This window comes from Rhinopithecus roxellana, chromosome 6 (genome assembly GCF_007565055.1).
Source record: "Rhinopithecus roxellana isolate Shanxi Qingling chromosome 6, ASM756505v1, whole genome shotgun sequence".
Classification (NCBI taxonomy): domain Eukaryota; kingdom Metazoa; phylum Chordata; class Mammalia; order Primates; family Cercopithecidae; genus Rhinopithecus; species Rhinopithecus roxellana.
In genome coordinates this window covers 694,722-711,304 of record NC_044554.1, presented here as the reverse complement: position 1 = coordinate 711,304, position 16,583 = coordinate 694,722, and the positions used below count along the sequence as shown (strand labels likewise).

At 38.1% G+C, this 16,583-nt stretch overlaps 1 protein-coding gene across 1 annotated transcript in view; it reads right to left on the bottom strand.

The window, feature by feature from the left end:
* Positions 1-644: 644 nt before the first annotated feature.
* The window catches only part of LOC104679414 (zinc finger protein 273), a 34,548-nt gene continuing 18,609 nt past the window's right edge, over positions 645-16,583 (bottom strand). The window contains exon 4 of the mRNA XM_010384975.2: positions 645-2,273. Coding sequence (XP_010383277.2) covers positions 889-2,273 — 1,385 coding nt within the window. The 3' untranslated portion in view covers positions 645-888. The remainder of the gene's footprint in view (positions 2,274-16,583) is intronic.

Below are 16,583 nucleotides of genomic sequence, written 5' to 3'. Positions count from 1 at the left end.
CAGTGAGCTGAGATCATGCCATTGCACTCCAGCCTGGGCAACAAGAGCGAAACTCCGTCCAAAAAAACCAAAAAAACATGGATTTGAGAGTTTAATTACATCATTATTCACTTTTCAAAAAACCTGTAATTTTTTCCAAAGAAAACAGTGTACTTTGAATGTAAATATACCTCTGCAAAAAACTTTTTCACTTAGTTACCTACCAACTTGTGTTTTGGATAACTTTCTGTACTCAGCACTCTGATTTTGTGTAATGTCTGAAGTGTCAGTATCTTAAGATATCTGTACTGTGAATTCTCTGATATTTATATAAACCTAATTTTGGATCATGTATTTCATATTTACTGTTGCAGTTGCAAAAATATATTTTAGTATAATTCCTCTCATGTTTTCTAAGCTGTTGTTGAGAAAGTATTTTTCCAAATTCATTACACTCATAGGGTTTTTCTCCAACGTAAGTTTTCTGGTATTGAACAAAGTCTGAACAACTGCTTCAGGGTTTTTCTCTAGTACAAAATGTGTACAGTAAGATCTATGATACAAGCAAAGGTACTACAAACCTCTTCGTATTTTTCATGTTTCTCTTCAAAACATTCTGCTGCAATTTACAGGCTTATATTGTCTGAAAGATCTTTTGACAGTAATTTCATTGATAACGCTTTTAATAAGTACCAACTTTCTGATGTTGAGTAAGATATGAGCAGATATTAATGACTTTTTCATTCTTTATACAATTTTTCTCAAGTATAAATGCTTTCCTGTGCAATAAGGTATGAGAATTGTTTTGTCACATTTGTCACACTTCTCGGAGTTTTCTCCAGTATGAATCATCTTATATACAATCAAGTGTGACAACCACTTAAAGGCTTTGTCACATTCTTCACATTTCTAGGAGTTCTCACCAGTATGATTTCTTTTATGTCTAGAAAAGTTTGAGGTGTTGTCAAAAGCACTGTCACGTCTTTTAGGTTTGTATGGTTTCTGTCCAGTATGAATTTTCTTATGTCGGGTAAGGTTTGAGGACCGGTTAAAAGCTTTGCCACATTCTTCACATTTGTAGGGTTTCTCTCCAGTATGAATTCTCTTATGTTTAGTAAGAGTTGAGGACCAGTTAAAGGCTCTGCCACATTCATTACATTTGTAAGGTTTCTCTCCAGTATGAACTCTCTTATGTTCAGTAAGGGTTGAGAATGCCCTAAAGGCGCTGCCACATTCTTCACATTTGTAGGGTTTTGCTCCAGTATGAATTATCTTATGTTTAGTAAGGGTTGAGAATACACTAAAGGCTTTTCCACATTCTTCACATTTGTATGGTTTCTCTTTAGTATAAATTCTCTTATGTTTAGTAAGAGTTGTGGACCGTTTAAAGGCCTTACCACATTCTTCACATTTGTAGGGTTTCTCTCCAGTATGAACTATCTTATGTCTAGTAAGGGTTGAGGACTGGTTAAAGGCTTTACCACATTCATTGCATTTGTAGGGTTTCTCTCCAGTATGAATTCTCTTATGTTTAGTAAGAGTTGAGGACCAGTTAAAGGCTTTACCACATTCGTTGCATTTGTAGGGCTTCTCTCCAGTATGAATTATCTTATGTTTAGTAAGGGTTGAGAATATACTAAAGCCTTTGCCACATTCTTCACAATTGTAGGGTTTTGTTCCTGTATGAATTATCTTATGTTTAGTAAGGATTGAAAATACACTAAAGACTTTGCCACAATCTTCACATTTGTAAGGTTTCTCTTCAGTATGAATTTTTTTATGTTTAGTAAGAGTTAAGGACTGGTTAAAGGCTTTGCCACATTCTTCACATTTGTAGGGATTCACTTCAGTATGAATTATCTTATGTTTAGTAAGATTTGAGAACTGGTTAAAGGCTTTTCCACATGTTTTACATTTGTAGAAATTCCCTCTAGTAGCAGTTTTCTTATGCTGAGTTAGTTGTGAAAGTATGCAACATGATTTGCCACATTCTTTACATTTGAAAGGTTTCTTTCCAGTATGTCTTTTCTTGTGTCTACTTGAATTTGAGAATTTATGAAGAACTTTAACATATTTATCACATGGAAATATTTTGCTCTGGGTAGTTGTCAAACATTGCTTAAGTCCATTATAACCTCTTTTGTGCACCTTATGTTCATCCACACTTTTACAGTCTTTTCTTAATTGTAAATTCTCATGTCCATATTTTCCATATCTTCTCAGTATCACTTTTTGAAAAGAATCTTTTAAGCCCTGCTTTGGCCAAAGGTCTTGGGCAAAATGAGAACACACAACTGAAAGAAATAAAAATAACAATTACTTCACTTACTAGACTCAGATGAATATACTTTACAAATCTAACCTATAAAAATATACAAACTACATAAGCAAGATGGCATAGCAAAATACCACAGGCCCTAATTCCTTCACAGACATATCAATGTAACAAAACATACTGACCAAGATACATTTGTGGAAAATTTATAAATGAGTTAAGTGTGTGCAGTGCCCCAGGTGAGCACAATGCAAAGAGCCATATAGAAGGAAAAGAAAAGTCTACTGCAGGCCGGGTACAGTGGCTCGTGCCTGTAGTCCCAGCATTTTGGGAGGCTGAGGCAGGAAGATCACAAGGTCAGGAGTTCAAGACCAGCCTGACCAACATGATGAAACCTCCTCTCTGGTAAAACCACAAAAATTAGCCAGGCGTGGTGGCGCATGCCTGTAATCCCAGCTACTCAGGAGGCTGAGGCAGGAGAGTCCCTTGAACCTGGAAGGTAGAGGCTGCAGTGAGCTGAGATCGCGCCACTGAACTACGGCCTGGGTGATCAGAGCAAAACTCTGTCTCAAAAAAAAAGAAGTAAATTGCAACTCTTGGTTTCTTTTTGAAAAGAGAAGAAAAATAGTGGCACACACATATTCATTTCAGACTTCTAGGGACCTTTCCAGACACTGATTTCTGTCTCTCATGACAAAATGCAAAAGAAATGGTGACATACTATGGAATGACAGTTTGAGTCAACTGAGACCCAAGGTGAATGTTGCAGCAGCAGAGAAACTGCAGTACCACAGACAGGGAACAGGTGTAGCAAGTGACTACTACTGACCCATGAACAAACTCCTCTAACTAAAAAACCCAAAAAATTTCAGAAAAGACACACTTTAAGAACATGTTTGAAAGACTACCAAAATCTCTAGCCAAGACAGTTGGTCTCAGACTATGACAAGACAAAGATACATTATAAAGATTGTGATGGGTAGCTTGTTTTTAATGTCCAAATCTCAATAAAAAATTATAATGCATACAAAATATGAAGGCAACATGGCCTCATCAAAAACATTATAAAATTTTCTGAAAGCAACTATTAAAGAATGCAGCTGTAAAAATTAATTTTAAAAATTTAAAATAAATTGAATACTCAATGAATTAAATAGGGACAACTATTGAAAATCAGAAATATGAGGATTAAAAACAAGTGTTAAAAATATCAAAAACAAACTATTAAGGTAAAATTACAAAAAAAAAACTAAAAAATTTTAAAAGTAGGAAAAACTGATGTAAACATGAAGATGCTCAACAAACTAGGATATACACACAGATATTTATAACACACACATATATAAGCACGATTTCAACAGTCACAGGCAAGAGAATCTTGGGAACTGCAAGATGAAAGTGATGTGTCATTTACAAGGATAGTCTTATGAGAAAACCAGTGAATTTGTCAAGAAAATTTTGCAGGCCAGAAAAAAACTGTGTGATATAGTCAAGTCCTTAAAAAAAAAAAAAAAAAAAAAAAAAAAAAAAGCTGCCAAGTGAGAATAATACCATCAGCAAAACTGTCCTACCAGATAAAAAGGAAAAGATCTTCCAAAATAACCAAATCCTGAAAAAGTATATTGGCACTCCATTTGCCCTACATATCAAAGATGGTGAAAAGGAGTTATTTCCACTGAAAATAACATGATGCAAGAAAACAACAGATAATCATATGAAAATACATAACTTTCTGGGAGAGATATGCACATACACAAAAATACTATTCCTTAGCATTATCATAATGGTGCAGTACACATTTTTAATTATTCTCTAGAACTTGAAAGATAAAAGCATAGAAACTATTATAAACAACTGTTAATGGACACACAACATAAAAAGATACAATTAGCACCATCAATAACAATGTTGAGGACAGATGTAACAAGGAAAAAACCTTGTATGCGGCCAAGCATGGTAGCTCATGCCTGTAATTCCAGCACTTTGGGAGGCCAAGGCGGGTGAATCACAAGGTCAAGAGTTCGAGACCAACCTGGCCAACATAGTGAAACCCTGTCTCTACTAAAAAAAATACAAAAATTAGCCAGGCATGGTGGCACGCGCCTGTAGTCCCAGCTACTTAGGAGGCTGAAGCAGAATTCTTTGAACCTGGGAAACGGAGGTTGTGGTAAGCCGAGATTGCGTCACTGCACTCCAGCCTCGGCAACAGAGTGAGACTCTGTCTCAAAAAACAGAACAAAACAAAAAAACTGTGTATGCAACTGAAGTTAATTTTTTTTACCAGGTTAAACTATATTGTTGTATCTTTTAGAGGTTTTATGTAATCCCCAAGTTACCCCCAAAAATATCTGTATGGATACACAAATAAGAAAGAAATGAAAGCATCAAAGGAAGACAAAGAAAAATGAGGGACAAAGATACAAGAATCAAATAAAACAACTAATAAAATGACATTATAAGACTTTCTCCTTCAGAAAATTATTTGAATATATATAATTAACTTTCCAATCAAGAGACATACATTTAATAAAGGGATTTATTTAAAAAATTGAAAAATCGGCCAGGCGCGGTGGCTCATGCCTGTAATCCCAGCACTTTGGGAGGCTGAGGCGGTGGATCACCTTAGGTCAGGAGTTTTAGACAAGCGTGACCAATATGGTGAAACCCCGTCTCTTCTAAAAATACAAAAATGAGCCAGACATGGTGGCAGACACCTGTAATCCCAGCTACTTGGGAGGCTGAGGCAGGAGAATTGCTTGAACCTGGGAGGCAGAGGTTGCAATGAGCTGAGATGGTACCACTGCACTACTCTAGCCTGGGTGACAGAACAAGATTCCCACTAAAAAAAAAAGAAAAAAAAAAAAAAAAAAAAAAAAAGAAAAGAAAAATCGAGATCCAATTTGCCTTTCTACAAGAGTCAGAAAAGATCTAATAATAAAAAGACTGAAAGTGGCAAGATGGAAGTAGACATTCCATGCAAATATTAACAAAACGAGAGCAGCAGACATCAAAACAGTATTCCAAGCTACATCTTAAGTAACTGTCATATTTTACAAAATGTACTTTAAGTCAAAACTCCAAAGAGACAAATAAGGACATTAAACAATAACAGATTCATGAGAACCTATGACAAATTTGCGTGTGTGTGTGTGTGTGTGTATGTGTGTCTCACATTAGGGTTCCAAATATATAAAGCAAATATCAACAGAATTGAAGAAACACATAGAGAACAATTATAGAATATTTTAATATCCCATTTTCTATAATAAGAATAAAACAAGACAGAATATTAGTAAGAGAACAGAGGACCTGAAGGCAGTATAAAACAAATATTCCTAACATAGGTATACAAAACTCAACAACATTAAGATACACACCCTTATCGATAGCTCATACAACTTTCTTCTCGATAGACCACCAAATAAGTCAAAAAAGTCTTAAAAAGTATTTTAGAACTGAAATATTATGGATTACTTTCCATAACAAAAATAGAATGACAATATAAAACAATAATATTAAAAGCTAACACGTTTACAAATATATAGAAATTAAACCAAATTCTTTAGCATTCTTTTGTTCAAAAGTTGAAATATTGTGAAGATGTCTATACTGCTCAATACGCAAGATTTAATGCAATGTTTTCCCAATTTCTCATTGCATTTTTGAAGACATAAAAACAGCAACCCTTAAAGTATATGGAATCTCAAGGGACAATAAAGTACCTAACAATCTTCAAAAACAGGAACAATGTTGGAAGCATTATAGTTTCTGATTTTAAAACATATTATGAAGCTACAGAATTAAAACAATTTGCTACAAGTATAAAGGTTAAAAAAAAGTAGACAAAATAGAATGTAGCACATATATATACGGTCATATGAAGAGTCATTTTCATACCCATAATTATTATACCATTGCTACTGAAAGCCAACAGGTAAAAGCAAAACAAGTTTCTGTCACCAAATCATTCAGTAGGTACAATCTGAAATATAACAATACTTGGCTGGGCACTGTGGCTCATGCCTGTAATCCTAGCACTTTGGGAGGCTGAGGGCAGATCACATGAGGTCAGGAGTTCGAGACCAGCCTGGCTAACATGGTGAAACCCCGACTCTACTAAAAATACAAAAATTAGCTGGGCATGATGGCACTCGCCTATAATCCCAGCTACTTGGGAGGCTAAGGCAGTAGAATCGCTTGAATCCCGAGGGCCAGAGGTTGCAGTGACCCAAGATCATACCACTGTACTCCAATCTGGGTGAAAGAGTGAGAATCTGTATTATAAAAAAAAAAAACAAAACACACACACACACAAAACAAACAACAACAACAACAAAACTGCACTGTCATTCAGTTTTCAAAAAGCAGAAGATAGTCTAACAACTATAAAGATAAATTTTGATGACATTATGCAAAATAAAATGAGCCAGCCATAAAAAGACAGAGATTGTTGAGATATATGATGCAGTTACACTCCTAGAAAAAAAAGACTGGTGTTTGAAAAGTGCCATGAAAATGGGAAAAATTGGTAGTTGTTTAATATGTGTTGAGACTTAGCTTTGCAAGATAAAAACATTTTAATAAAATGTTGCCTAATTATGACTCAAGTGAATATTTAAGAATATTTATTGTAAATTTTGTGATTTTTTTTTTGTTTTTTAAATTTTGAGACAGTCTTGCTCTTTCACCCAGACTGGAGTGCAGTGGCACCATCTCGGCTCACTGCAGCCTCCACATCCTCAGCTCAAGTGATTCTCATGCCTCAGCCTCCAGAGAAGCTGGGATTACAGGCATGCACTACCACACCTGGTTAATGTTTTGTATTTTTAGTAGAGACAGGGTTTCACCACGTTGGCCAGGCTGGTCTCGAACTACTGACCTCATGTAATCTACCCGCCTTGGCCTCCCAAAGTGCTGGGATTACAGGTGTGACATGGACTAATCACTTGATCCCAGGAGTTTGACACCAGCCTGAGTAACATGGCAAAGCCCTGTCTCTACAAATAATACAAAGAAACTAGCCAGGCATGGTGGCTCACACCTGTAATCCAGCACTTTGGGAGGCCAAGGCAGGAGGATCACTTGAGGTCAGGAGTTCAAGACCAGCCCGGCCAATATGATGAAACCCCATCTCTACTAAAAATACAAAAATTAGTGGCTCTAATCCCAGCTACCCAGGAGGCTGAGGCAGGAGAATCACTTGAACCTGGGAGGTAGAGGTTGCAGTGAGCCAAGATCGTGCCACCGCACTCCAGGCTGAGCGACAGAGTGAGACTCTGTCTCAGGGGAAAAAAAACAAAAAAACAAAAACAAAGAAACTAACTGGGTGTCATGGTATGTACTTGTAACCCAGATACTGGAGAGACTGAAATGATAGAATCATCTGAGTTTGGAAGGTTGAGGCTGCAGTGAGCCAAGATCACACCACTGCAAACCAGCATAGTTGACAGAATGAGACCCTATCTTGAAAATAAATAAATAAATACAATTATTAAAAGAAAAAAAAAAGGAAATAGAATGCCAGAGTGGCTTAAGAAAAAAGCATAAAATATGCTACCTACAAGAGACTCATTTTAGCATTGAGTCAAATAGGTCACAGATTGGAAAATATCTGTATTCCGTGAAAATAGTAACCACAAGTGGGTGAGGTGGTCATAATCATTTGACACAATACGCTTTAAGTATTAGTGGTTGGGCATGGTGGTTCACACCTGTAATCCCAGCACTTTGAGAGGCCGAGGTGGGTGGGTCACCTGAGGTCAGGAGTTCGAGACCAGCCTGGTCAACATGGTGAAACCCTATCTCTACAAAACTACAAAAATTAGCCAGGCATGATGGTGGGGGAGTGCCTGTAATCCCAGTTACTTGGGAGGCTGAGGTGGAAGAATGACTTGAAACTGGGAGATGGAGATTACAGTGAGCCAAGATCGTGCCATTGCACTCCAGCCTGGGCAAGAGAGCAAGACTCTGTCTCAAAAAAAGAAAAAGAAAGAAAAAAAAAAAAGCATTAGCATGAGGCAAAGATTGATATTACATAATGGTAAAATAGGTCAATTTACCAGGAATTCATAACTATTATATCTATCTATCTGCGTATGTATGTATAACATCAGGGCTCCAATATATATATAGCAATTACCGACAAAAGTGAAGCAGGAAATACATACCAACATAATAATTGTAGACTTCAAGACCCCATTTTCAAAAATAGAAAATAGAAAATTCAAATAAATTAATAAAACAAAGAAAACTTAAGGCCAGGTGTGGTAGCTTATGCCTGTAATCCCAACACTTTATTGGGCTGAGACAGGCAGATCACCTGAGGTCAGAAGTTTGAGGCCAGCCTGACCAACATGGCAAAACCCCATCTCTAATAAAAATACAAAAATTAGCTGGGTGTGGTGGTGGGCACCTGTAATCCAACTACTTGAGAGGCTGAGGAAGGAGAATCGCTTGAACCCAGGAGGCAGAGGTTACAGTGAGCCAAGACTGCATCATTGTACTCCAGCCTGGGTAACAGAGCAAGACTCCATCTCAAAAAAAAAAAAAAAAAAAAATAGAAAACTTAGACTTTATAGACCGTATTAATCATTTTGCATATAGAGGAATACCTGAGAGGGGATAATTTATAAAGAAAATAAGGTTTACTTGGCTCACCCTTTAGCAGACTATACAAGAAGTGTGTGCCAGCATCTGCTTCTGGTGAGGGTCTCAGGAAGCTTACAATCACGATGAAAGGCAAAGAGTGGACATATCACATGGTGAGAGAGCAAGTGTGAGCAAGTGTGAACCAGCTTTCATTTGAATTAATAAAGTGTAAGCTTTCTGATTACCAAGAGGATGGTGCCAAGCTATTCATGAGAAATTTTGCCTCATGACCAAAATAACTCCCATCAGTTCCCATTATCCAACATTGAGGATTATATTGCAGCATGATGTTTGGAGAACATGGACATTCAAACCATATTATAGATCAACTAGGCTTAACAGACATGCAGAAAATTTACCAGTCAAATGCAAGAGATTACACAATATTTTTATTTACACCTGGTGTATTCTGTTAGGACACATATCAACTCATTTAATTTAAGAATACCATGGCCAGGCACAGTGGCTCACGCCTGTAATTCCAGCACTTTAGGAGGCCGAGGCGGGCGGATCACGAGGTCAGGAGATAGAGACCATCCTGGCTAACATGATGAAACTCCATCTCTACTAAAAATATAAAAAAAAAAATAGCCGGGTGTGGGGTGTGGTGGTTGGCGCCTGTAGTCCCAGCTACTTGGGAAGCTGAGGCAGGAGAATGGTGTGAACCTGGGAGGCGGAGCTTGCAGTGAGCCAAGATTGAGCCACAGCACTCCAGCCTGGGTGACAGAGCGAGACTCCGTCTCAGACCAAAAAAAAAGAATACCAGGCAGGCGCAGTGGCTCATGCCTATAATCTCATCGCTTTGGGAGATCAAGGTGAAAGAATCATGTGTTTTGAGACCAGCGTGCACAACCTAGAGAGTCCTTGCCCCTACAAATAATTTAAAAAATTAACCAGACACGGTAATGCATGTCTGTAGTCCCCAACTACTCAAAAGCCTGAGGTAAAAGGATCACTTGAGCCAAGGAGGCTGAGGCTGCAGCCAGTGAAAATCACGCCCACTGCACTCCAGCCGGGATGACAGATTAAGATCCTGTCTCAAAACAACAAGTATAGAGGACCAAAATTATACACTGTGTGTTTTCTGACCAAAAATGAATGATACTAGGAATTAAAAGTAAAACTGGCAAATCTTAAAATATATGAAAATAAAATACTCTTCAACATATTTTTGCTCAGGGGTCAAAACATTAAATTTTTAAAAAAATATCGGCCAGGCACGGTGGCTCACGCCTGTAATCCCAGCACTTTGGGAGGTCGAGGTGGGTGCATCATCTGAGATCAGGAGTTTGAGACCAGCCTGGCCAACATGGTGAAACCCAGTCTCTACTAAAAAAAATACAAAAATTAGCCAGGTGTGATAGTGTGAACCTGTAATCCCAACTAATCAGGAGGCTGAGGCAGGAGAATCGCTTGAACCTGAGAAGCAGAGGTTGCAGTAAGCCAAAATTGTGCCACAGCACTCCAGCCTGAACATACAAATTCAATATAATTTCTACAAAAAATCCCAATAGCACAGATTTTACAGAAATATTGTTAAATTTTGATTACGAACTGTAGTCAAATATCCATGAAAAAGAACAAACAGACATTATACTTTCTGATTTCAAAACATATTAAAAGATACAATAACCAAAACAGCATGGTACTGATGCAAAAACAGATAAACAAATGAAAGAACAGAACAGGGAACTCAAAAATGAACTCTTCTGTATATGATCAAATGATCTTCCACAAAGTTGTCATGAGCACAATAGAGAAAAGATATTCTCTTCAAAATATAATGTTGAAAACTGGACCTCAACACTGATAACAGAAGATTGGATTATTTCCGTGAACCATATATGAAAAATATTTTAAATAAGATACTTAGAAAATTGGTCAGGTGCGGTAGCTCACGCCTGTAATCCCAGCACTTTGGGAGGCCAAGGTGGGAGGATCAGATCAGGAGTTTGAGACCAGCCTGGCCAACATGATGAAACCCCGTCTCTACTAAAAATACAAAAATTAGCCGGGTATGGTGGTGCACATCTGTAATCCTACCTACTTAAGAGGCTGAGGCAGGAAAATTGCTTGAACCTGGGAGGTGGAGGGTGCAGTGAGCCGAGATCATGCCACTGCACTCCAGTCTAGGTGACAGAGCAAGACTCCATCTCAAAAAAAAAAAAAAAAAAGGTACTTAGAAAAAAATATAGGGCAAAGACATGACATTGGTCTTGGCAACATTCTCTTAGACATGACATTAAATGCATAAAGCAACAAACATAAAGAATAAAAAAATTTAACTACACTATATTTCAAAACTTTTGCACATCAAAGAAAACATTCAATAATGTGACAATGCCTCTTACTAAATGGGTGATAACATTTGCAAATCACATGTGATGCGAGTTAATATTCAGAATATATAAACAACTCTTAAAACAGAAAAATAAAGTTGAATAACTTGGTTTAGAAATGGATAATTAATTTAATGATATTTTCATCAAAGATACACAGGCCAGGCACGGTGACTAGTGCTTATAATCCCAGCACTTTGGGAGCCTGAGGCAGGAAGGTTATTGAAGGTCAGTAGCTCGAGACTAGACTGGCTAACATGGTGAAACCCCGTCTTTACTAAAAATACAAAAATTAGCCAGGTGTGGTGGCGCACACCTGTAATTCCAGTTACTTGGAAGGCTGAAGCAGGAGAACCGGTTGAACCCGGGAAGGCTGGAGGTTGCAATGAGCTGAGATCACGCCACTGCACTTCAGCCTGGGCAATACAGTCCATTTCAAAAACACACACACACACACAACACACACACACAAATGGGAAAAAGTGTTTGAAAGGACACACAAAATTACTAATTTATAGAGAAATGCATAAAAATCACAATAAAAAATAAAATCATCTCACATCCAACAGAATGGCCACTACTAATTTTTAAAAACATCAAATCTTAATCATTTTTATTGGAAAATAAAACCCACGTTCATTGTTGGTGAAAAACCAGATGCAGCCATTATTTAAAACTCTTATAAATGTTCCTCAGATAATTAAAAATGAAATAATCACCAAATACAACAATCCTATTTATGAATCTGTATCCAAAACATGCAACACAGGACCTGAAAGACATATTTGAACTTTCATGTTTGTTATACCACTATTCACAAAACCCAAAAGGCTGAAGCAACCCAGATATTCCTTGAAGACATCAAAAAATATAACATATACATAAAATGGAATATTATTGAGCCTTAAAGAGAAAATCATGTCACATTTTAAGATAAACTTTGAGAATATTGTCTCCTGAAATAAGCCAGTGACAAAATGATGGATACTATATGATTCCACTTATATGAGATAGTAGTCACACTAATCAAAACAGGAAGTTGAAGGGTGTTTGTCAAGGGCCAAAGAGAGTAAAATGAACAGTTGTTACTTAATGGGTATTGAGTTTCAGTTTTACAAAATATAAAATTTCTAGAAGTTTTTAACATAACAATGTGAATATACTTCACATGTCTGAAATGTACAGCTTTTTTTTAATTCTTTTTTGAGACAGGGTCTCACTCTGTCATCCAAGTTGGAGTACACAATTTTGGCTCAATGCAACATCAAACTCTAAGGCTCAAGTTATCCTCCCCTCTCAATCTCTCTAGTAGCTGGGACCATAGGCGCACACCACCATGCCTGACTATTATTAAAAATTATTTGTAGAGGCCGGGCGCGGTGGCTCAAGCCTGTAATCCCAGCACTTTGGGAGGCCGAGACGGGCGGATCATGAGGTCAGGAGATCGAGACCATCCTGGCTAACACGGTGAAACCCCATCTCTACTAAAAATACAAAAACTAGCCAGGTGAGGTGGCGGGCGCCTGTAGTCCCAGTTACTCAGGAGGCTGAGGCAGGAGAATGGCGTAAACCCGGGAGGCGGAGCTTGCAGTGAGCTGAGATCTGGCCACTGCACTCCAGTCCGGGCGACAGAGCGAGACTCCGCCTCAAAAAAAAAAAAAAAAAAATTATTTGTAGAGAGGGCGTCTTCATATGTTGCCCAGGGTGGTCTCAAACATTTGGGTTCAAGTGATCTTTCTGTTTTGGCCTTTCAAAATCCTGGGATTACAGATGTGAGCCCCCATCATACCTGGCCCTGAAACGTACACTTAAATAGATTTAAGATAGCAAATTTTATGTTATGTGTTTTTACAAGAATTACTTTTTTAAAAGAAAAACTGAAAAAATACACAATTATAAATCTTTCCAAAAATTACCTTCAAATAACAAAAGTGTTTTTCTTACATAAGGAAAACATATATTCAGGCCAGGTGCAGTGTCTCACACCTGTAATCCCAGCACTTTGGGAGGCCAAGGCGGCAGATCACGAGGTCAGGAGATCAAGACCATCCTGGCTAACATAGTGAAACCTCGTCTCTACTAAAAATACAAAAAAATTGGCCGAGTGTGGTGGTGGGTGCCTGTAGTCCCAGCTACTCTGGAAGCTGAGGCAGGAGAATGGCATGAATCCGGGAGGCGGAGCTTGCAGTGAGCCAAGATTGTGCCACTGCACTCCAGCCTGGGTGACAAAGCGAGACTCCATCTCAAAAAAAAAAAAAAAAAAAAACAACAACAACAACAAAAATACACATTGTTAAAAACACATGGTGAAAAGAAGACTACTTCCATGACTACTCACTTAGATAAAACAACCATTGAAAATCATCTAAGAAAGAATATATACAAGATAAGCCATGACCAAAATTGAGGTCATATTTATAGACAATAACACACATATATATAAAATCTGATTGTGATAGACATGACTAACTTACCTCTTAATTAAACTTCACATTGTCTTAAAGTATACAAACAGAATTGCAAATTGTCTAAAATTATATGTAAGTAAAAAACAAAAAACACAATACACTGATGTTAAGAAACCTACAATAAAATAACACTAATCTGGAATGGCAACAATAGAAAATGTTTACTCGTAAACTATGGTATGCAACATTGATGTACCATTAAAAAAGAATTTCTCAGCCAGGCGTGGTGGCTCATACCTGTAATCCCAGCACTTTGGGAGGCCAAGGCAGGTGGATCACGGGGTCAGGAGTTCGAAACCAGCCTGACCACAGTGGTGAAACCTCGTCTCTACTAAAAGTACACTGGGCATGGTGGCAGGCGCCTGAATCCCAGCTACTCAGGAGGCTGAGGTTGCAGTGAGCTGTATCATGTCATTGCACTCCAGCCTGGGACACAAGAGCTAAAAATTCTATCTCAAAGAAAAAAAAAAGAAAAAGAAATATAAAATAAAATAACAGAAAAAATTGGAACTAGCACATAGAAAGTAAACTATATAGGGAGAGTGACATTAGTAAGATGCAAAAATAAAAGGTGCCCTATTCGTTTATCCCCTCACAACAAGAAAATTTGTCAGCCATCCCTGAAAAAAATGCCTCTATGAGAGAATCAGGCATCATGGCTCACACCTGTAAGGACAACTACATGGTACATTAAGGTTGGAGAATCGCTTCAGGCAGGAATTTTAAGACCAGCCTGGGTTATGTAGCAACACTCCATCTTCAAAATAAACTCCTTTAAAGAATCTTTGAGATCCAGGGAGGAAGTTATGAAATTCTGCTAAAGTCCAAGATTGAGGAGTGTTTTTTCCAGGAGGTAGGCCCTCATTCAGGAGGCAAATTACAGGACCCCTGTTCTTGGCTGCAGACCATGAAATGGCCCACCCAACTTGGTCTCACCGCGAATTCTGAACTTACTCTGTAATGATCCCAAACTCCTCCCAGCCACAGTCTGGGAGAGGTCCTGCCCTTCCAGAGGCTTGGAGAAAGACACACATTTATAGCCATGTGGACAGGCCTGCAGACCTTGGGTTTTACTATGGTCCCTGAAGCAGTTCAATGACTCAGTTCCAGCTCCCTGAGCTACATACAGCTCATGGCCAGTTCTGCCTACATAGAAATCCACACAGTGACCTGGGAAAATCCTCTCTGGTACTCAGTGAAATCCATACTCATCCATATCCCAATAAAAGGCCCACCATATATAGACCCAACTGCAAAAACCTGCCCTGGTGTATTCCCCACAAAGCAAAGTCCTGAAAGATTCAGTCTGTCCAAAAATATAATGGGAATTACAACTACCCAAGCTCCTTGTAACAGTCAACTAAAGGTGGACCCTAGAGCAGACCCAGCATCCTTGTGAGCAAGCTACCTCTCTACTACAAACCCAGAGGGCAACCCATCACTCTGGGGGCCAACATAAAGAGATCTTTACCCCCTGAAACCAGGTTATAAAAACTTAAAGAGGTGTTTGTTTCTTCAAATTCACAGACATCAATGCAAAACTATATGTGCCATTGTTAATTGCTTCTATTTTAACATAGTACTGGAAGTATGTATTAGAAGAATTAGTTTAAAAAAAAAAAAGAGGCTGGGCGTAGTGGCTCATGCCTATAATCCCAGCACTTTGGGAGGCCGAAGCGGGTGGATCACGAGATCGAGACCATCCTGGCTAACATGGTGAAACCCTGTCTCTACTAAAAATAGAAAAAATTAGCCGGGTGTGGTGGCGGGTGCCTGTAGTCCCAGCTACTCGGGAGGCTGAGGCAGGAGAATGGTGTGAACCCGGGAGGCGGAGCTTGCAGTGAGCCTAGATAGCACCACTGCACTCCAGCCTGGGCAACAGAGCAGACGCCATCTCCAAAAAAAAAAAAAAAAAAAAAAGAAAAATAGCCATTGAAATTGAGGACAAATAAGTTGCTGCTGCTGTTGTAAATCATATGATCTTATCTTTTAAAAACCACAACTAGTACGTGAAAACCTGTTTAAACTAATAAATACACTGAGTAAATTACCAAAATGTAAAATTAACGTATGTTATCGTTTCATACACTTAAACTATCTGGTAAAATAGAAGAAGAAAACAATCTTATTTACATTAGCATTAAATCATAAATTTCTGAGAAGAAATTTAACCAAGCTGGTAAAAAATCTTTTTTGACAGTTTTGCTCTGTTGCCCAGGCTGAAGTGCAGTGGGGTGATCTCAGCTCACTGCAACCTCCGCCTCCCAAGTTCAGGTGATTGTCCTTCCTCAGCCTCCCAAGTAGCTGGTGCATACCACCACGTCCAGTTTATTTTTTGTATTTTTAGTAAAGACGAGGTTTTGCCTTGTTGGCAAGACCAATCTCGAACTCCTGACCTCAAGTGATCCACCCGCCTCAGCCTCCCAATATGCTGAGATTACAGACGTGAGCAGCCAAACCCAGCCTAAAAATCTTCACAATGAAAGATATATCAATGAAAAAAATTAAGACACAAATAAACTTAAAAATATTTTACATATATGGATTCAAAAAATAAATACTGTTAAAGTGTCATTTATCCAAAGTGACCTACAGATTTAATAAACTCCCTATCAAAATTGCAGTGGTATTTTATTTACAGTAATGGAAAATACAATCCTAAAATTTACATGAAACCACAATAAACTTTTAATAGCCAAAGCAACCTTGAGGAAAAAGAACAAAGTAGAAGGTCATCATACTTTATAATTTCAAACTATATTTCAAGGCCATAGTAATAAAAACAGGATTGTATGTGCAGAAAAATGAAGAAAAATCCAATGTAATAGAAACTACTCCCACATATTTCAGACACGATGCAAAAAGAGAACTTGA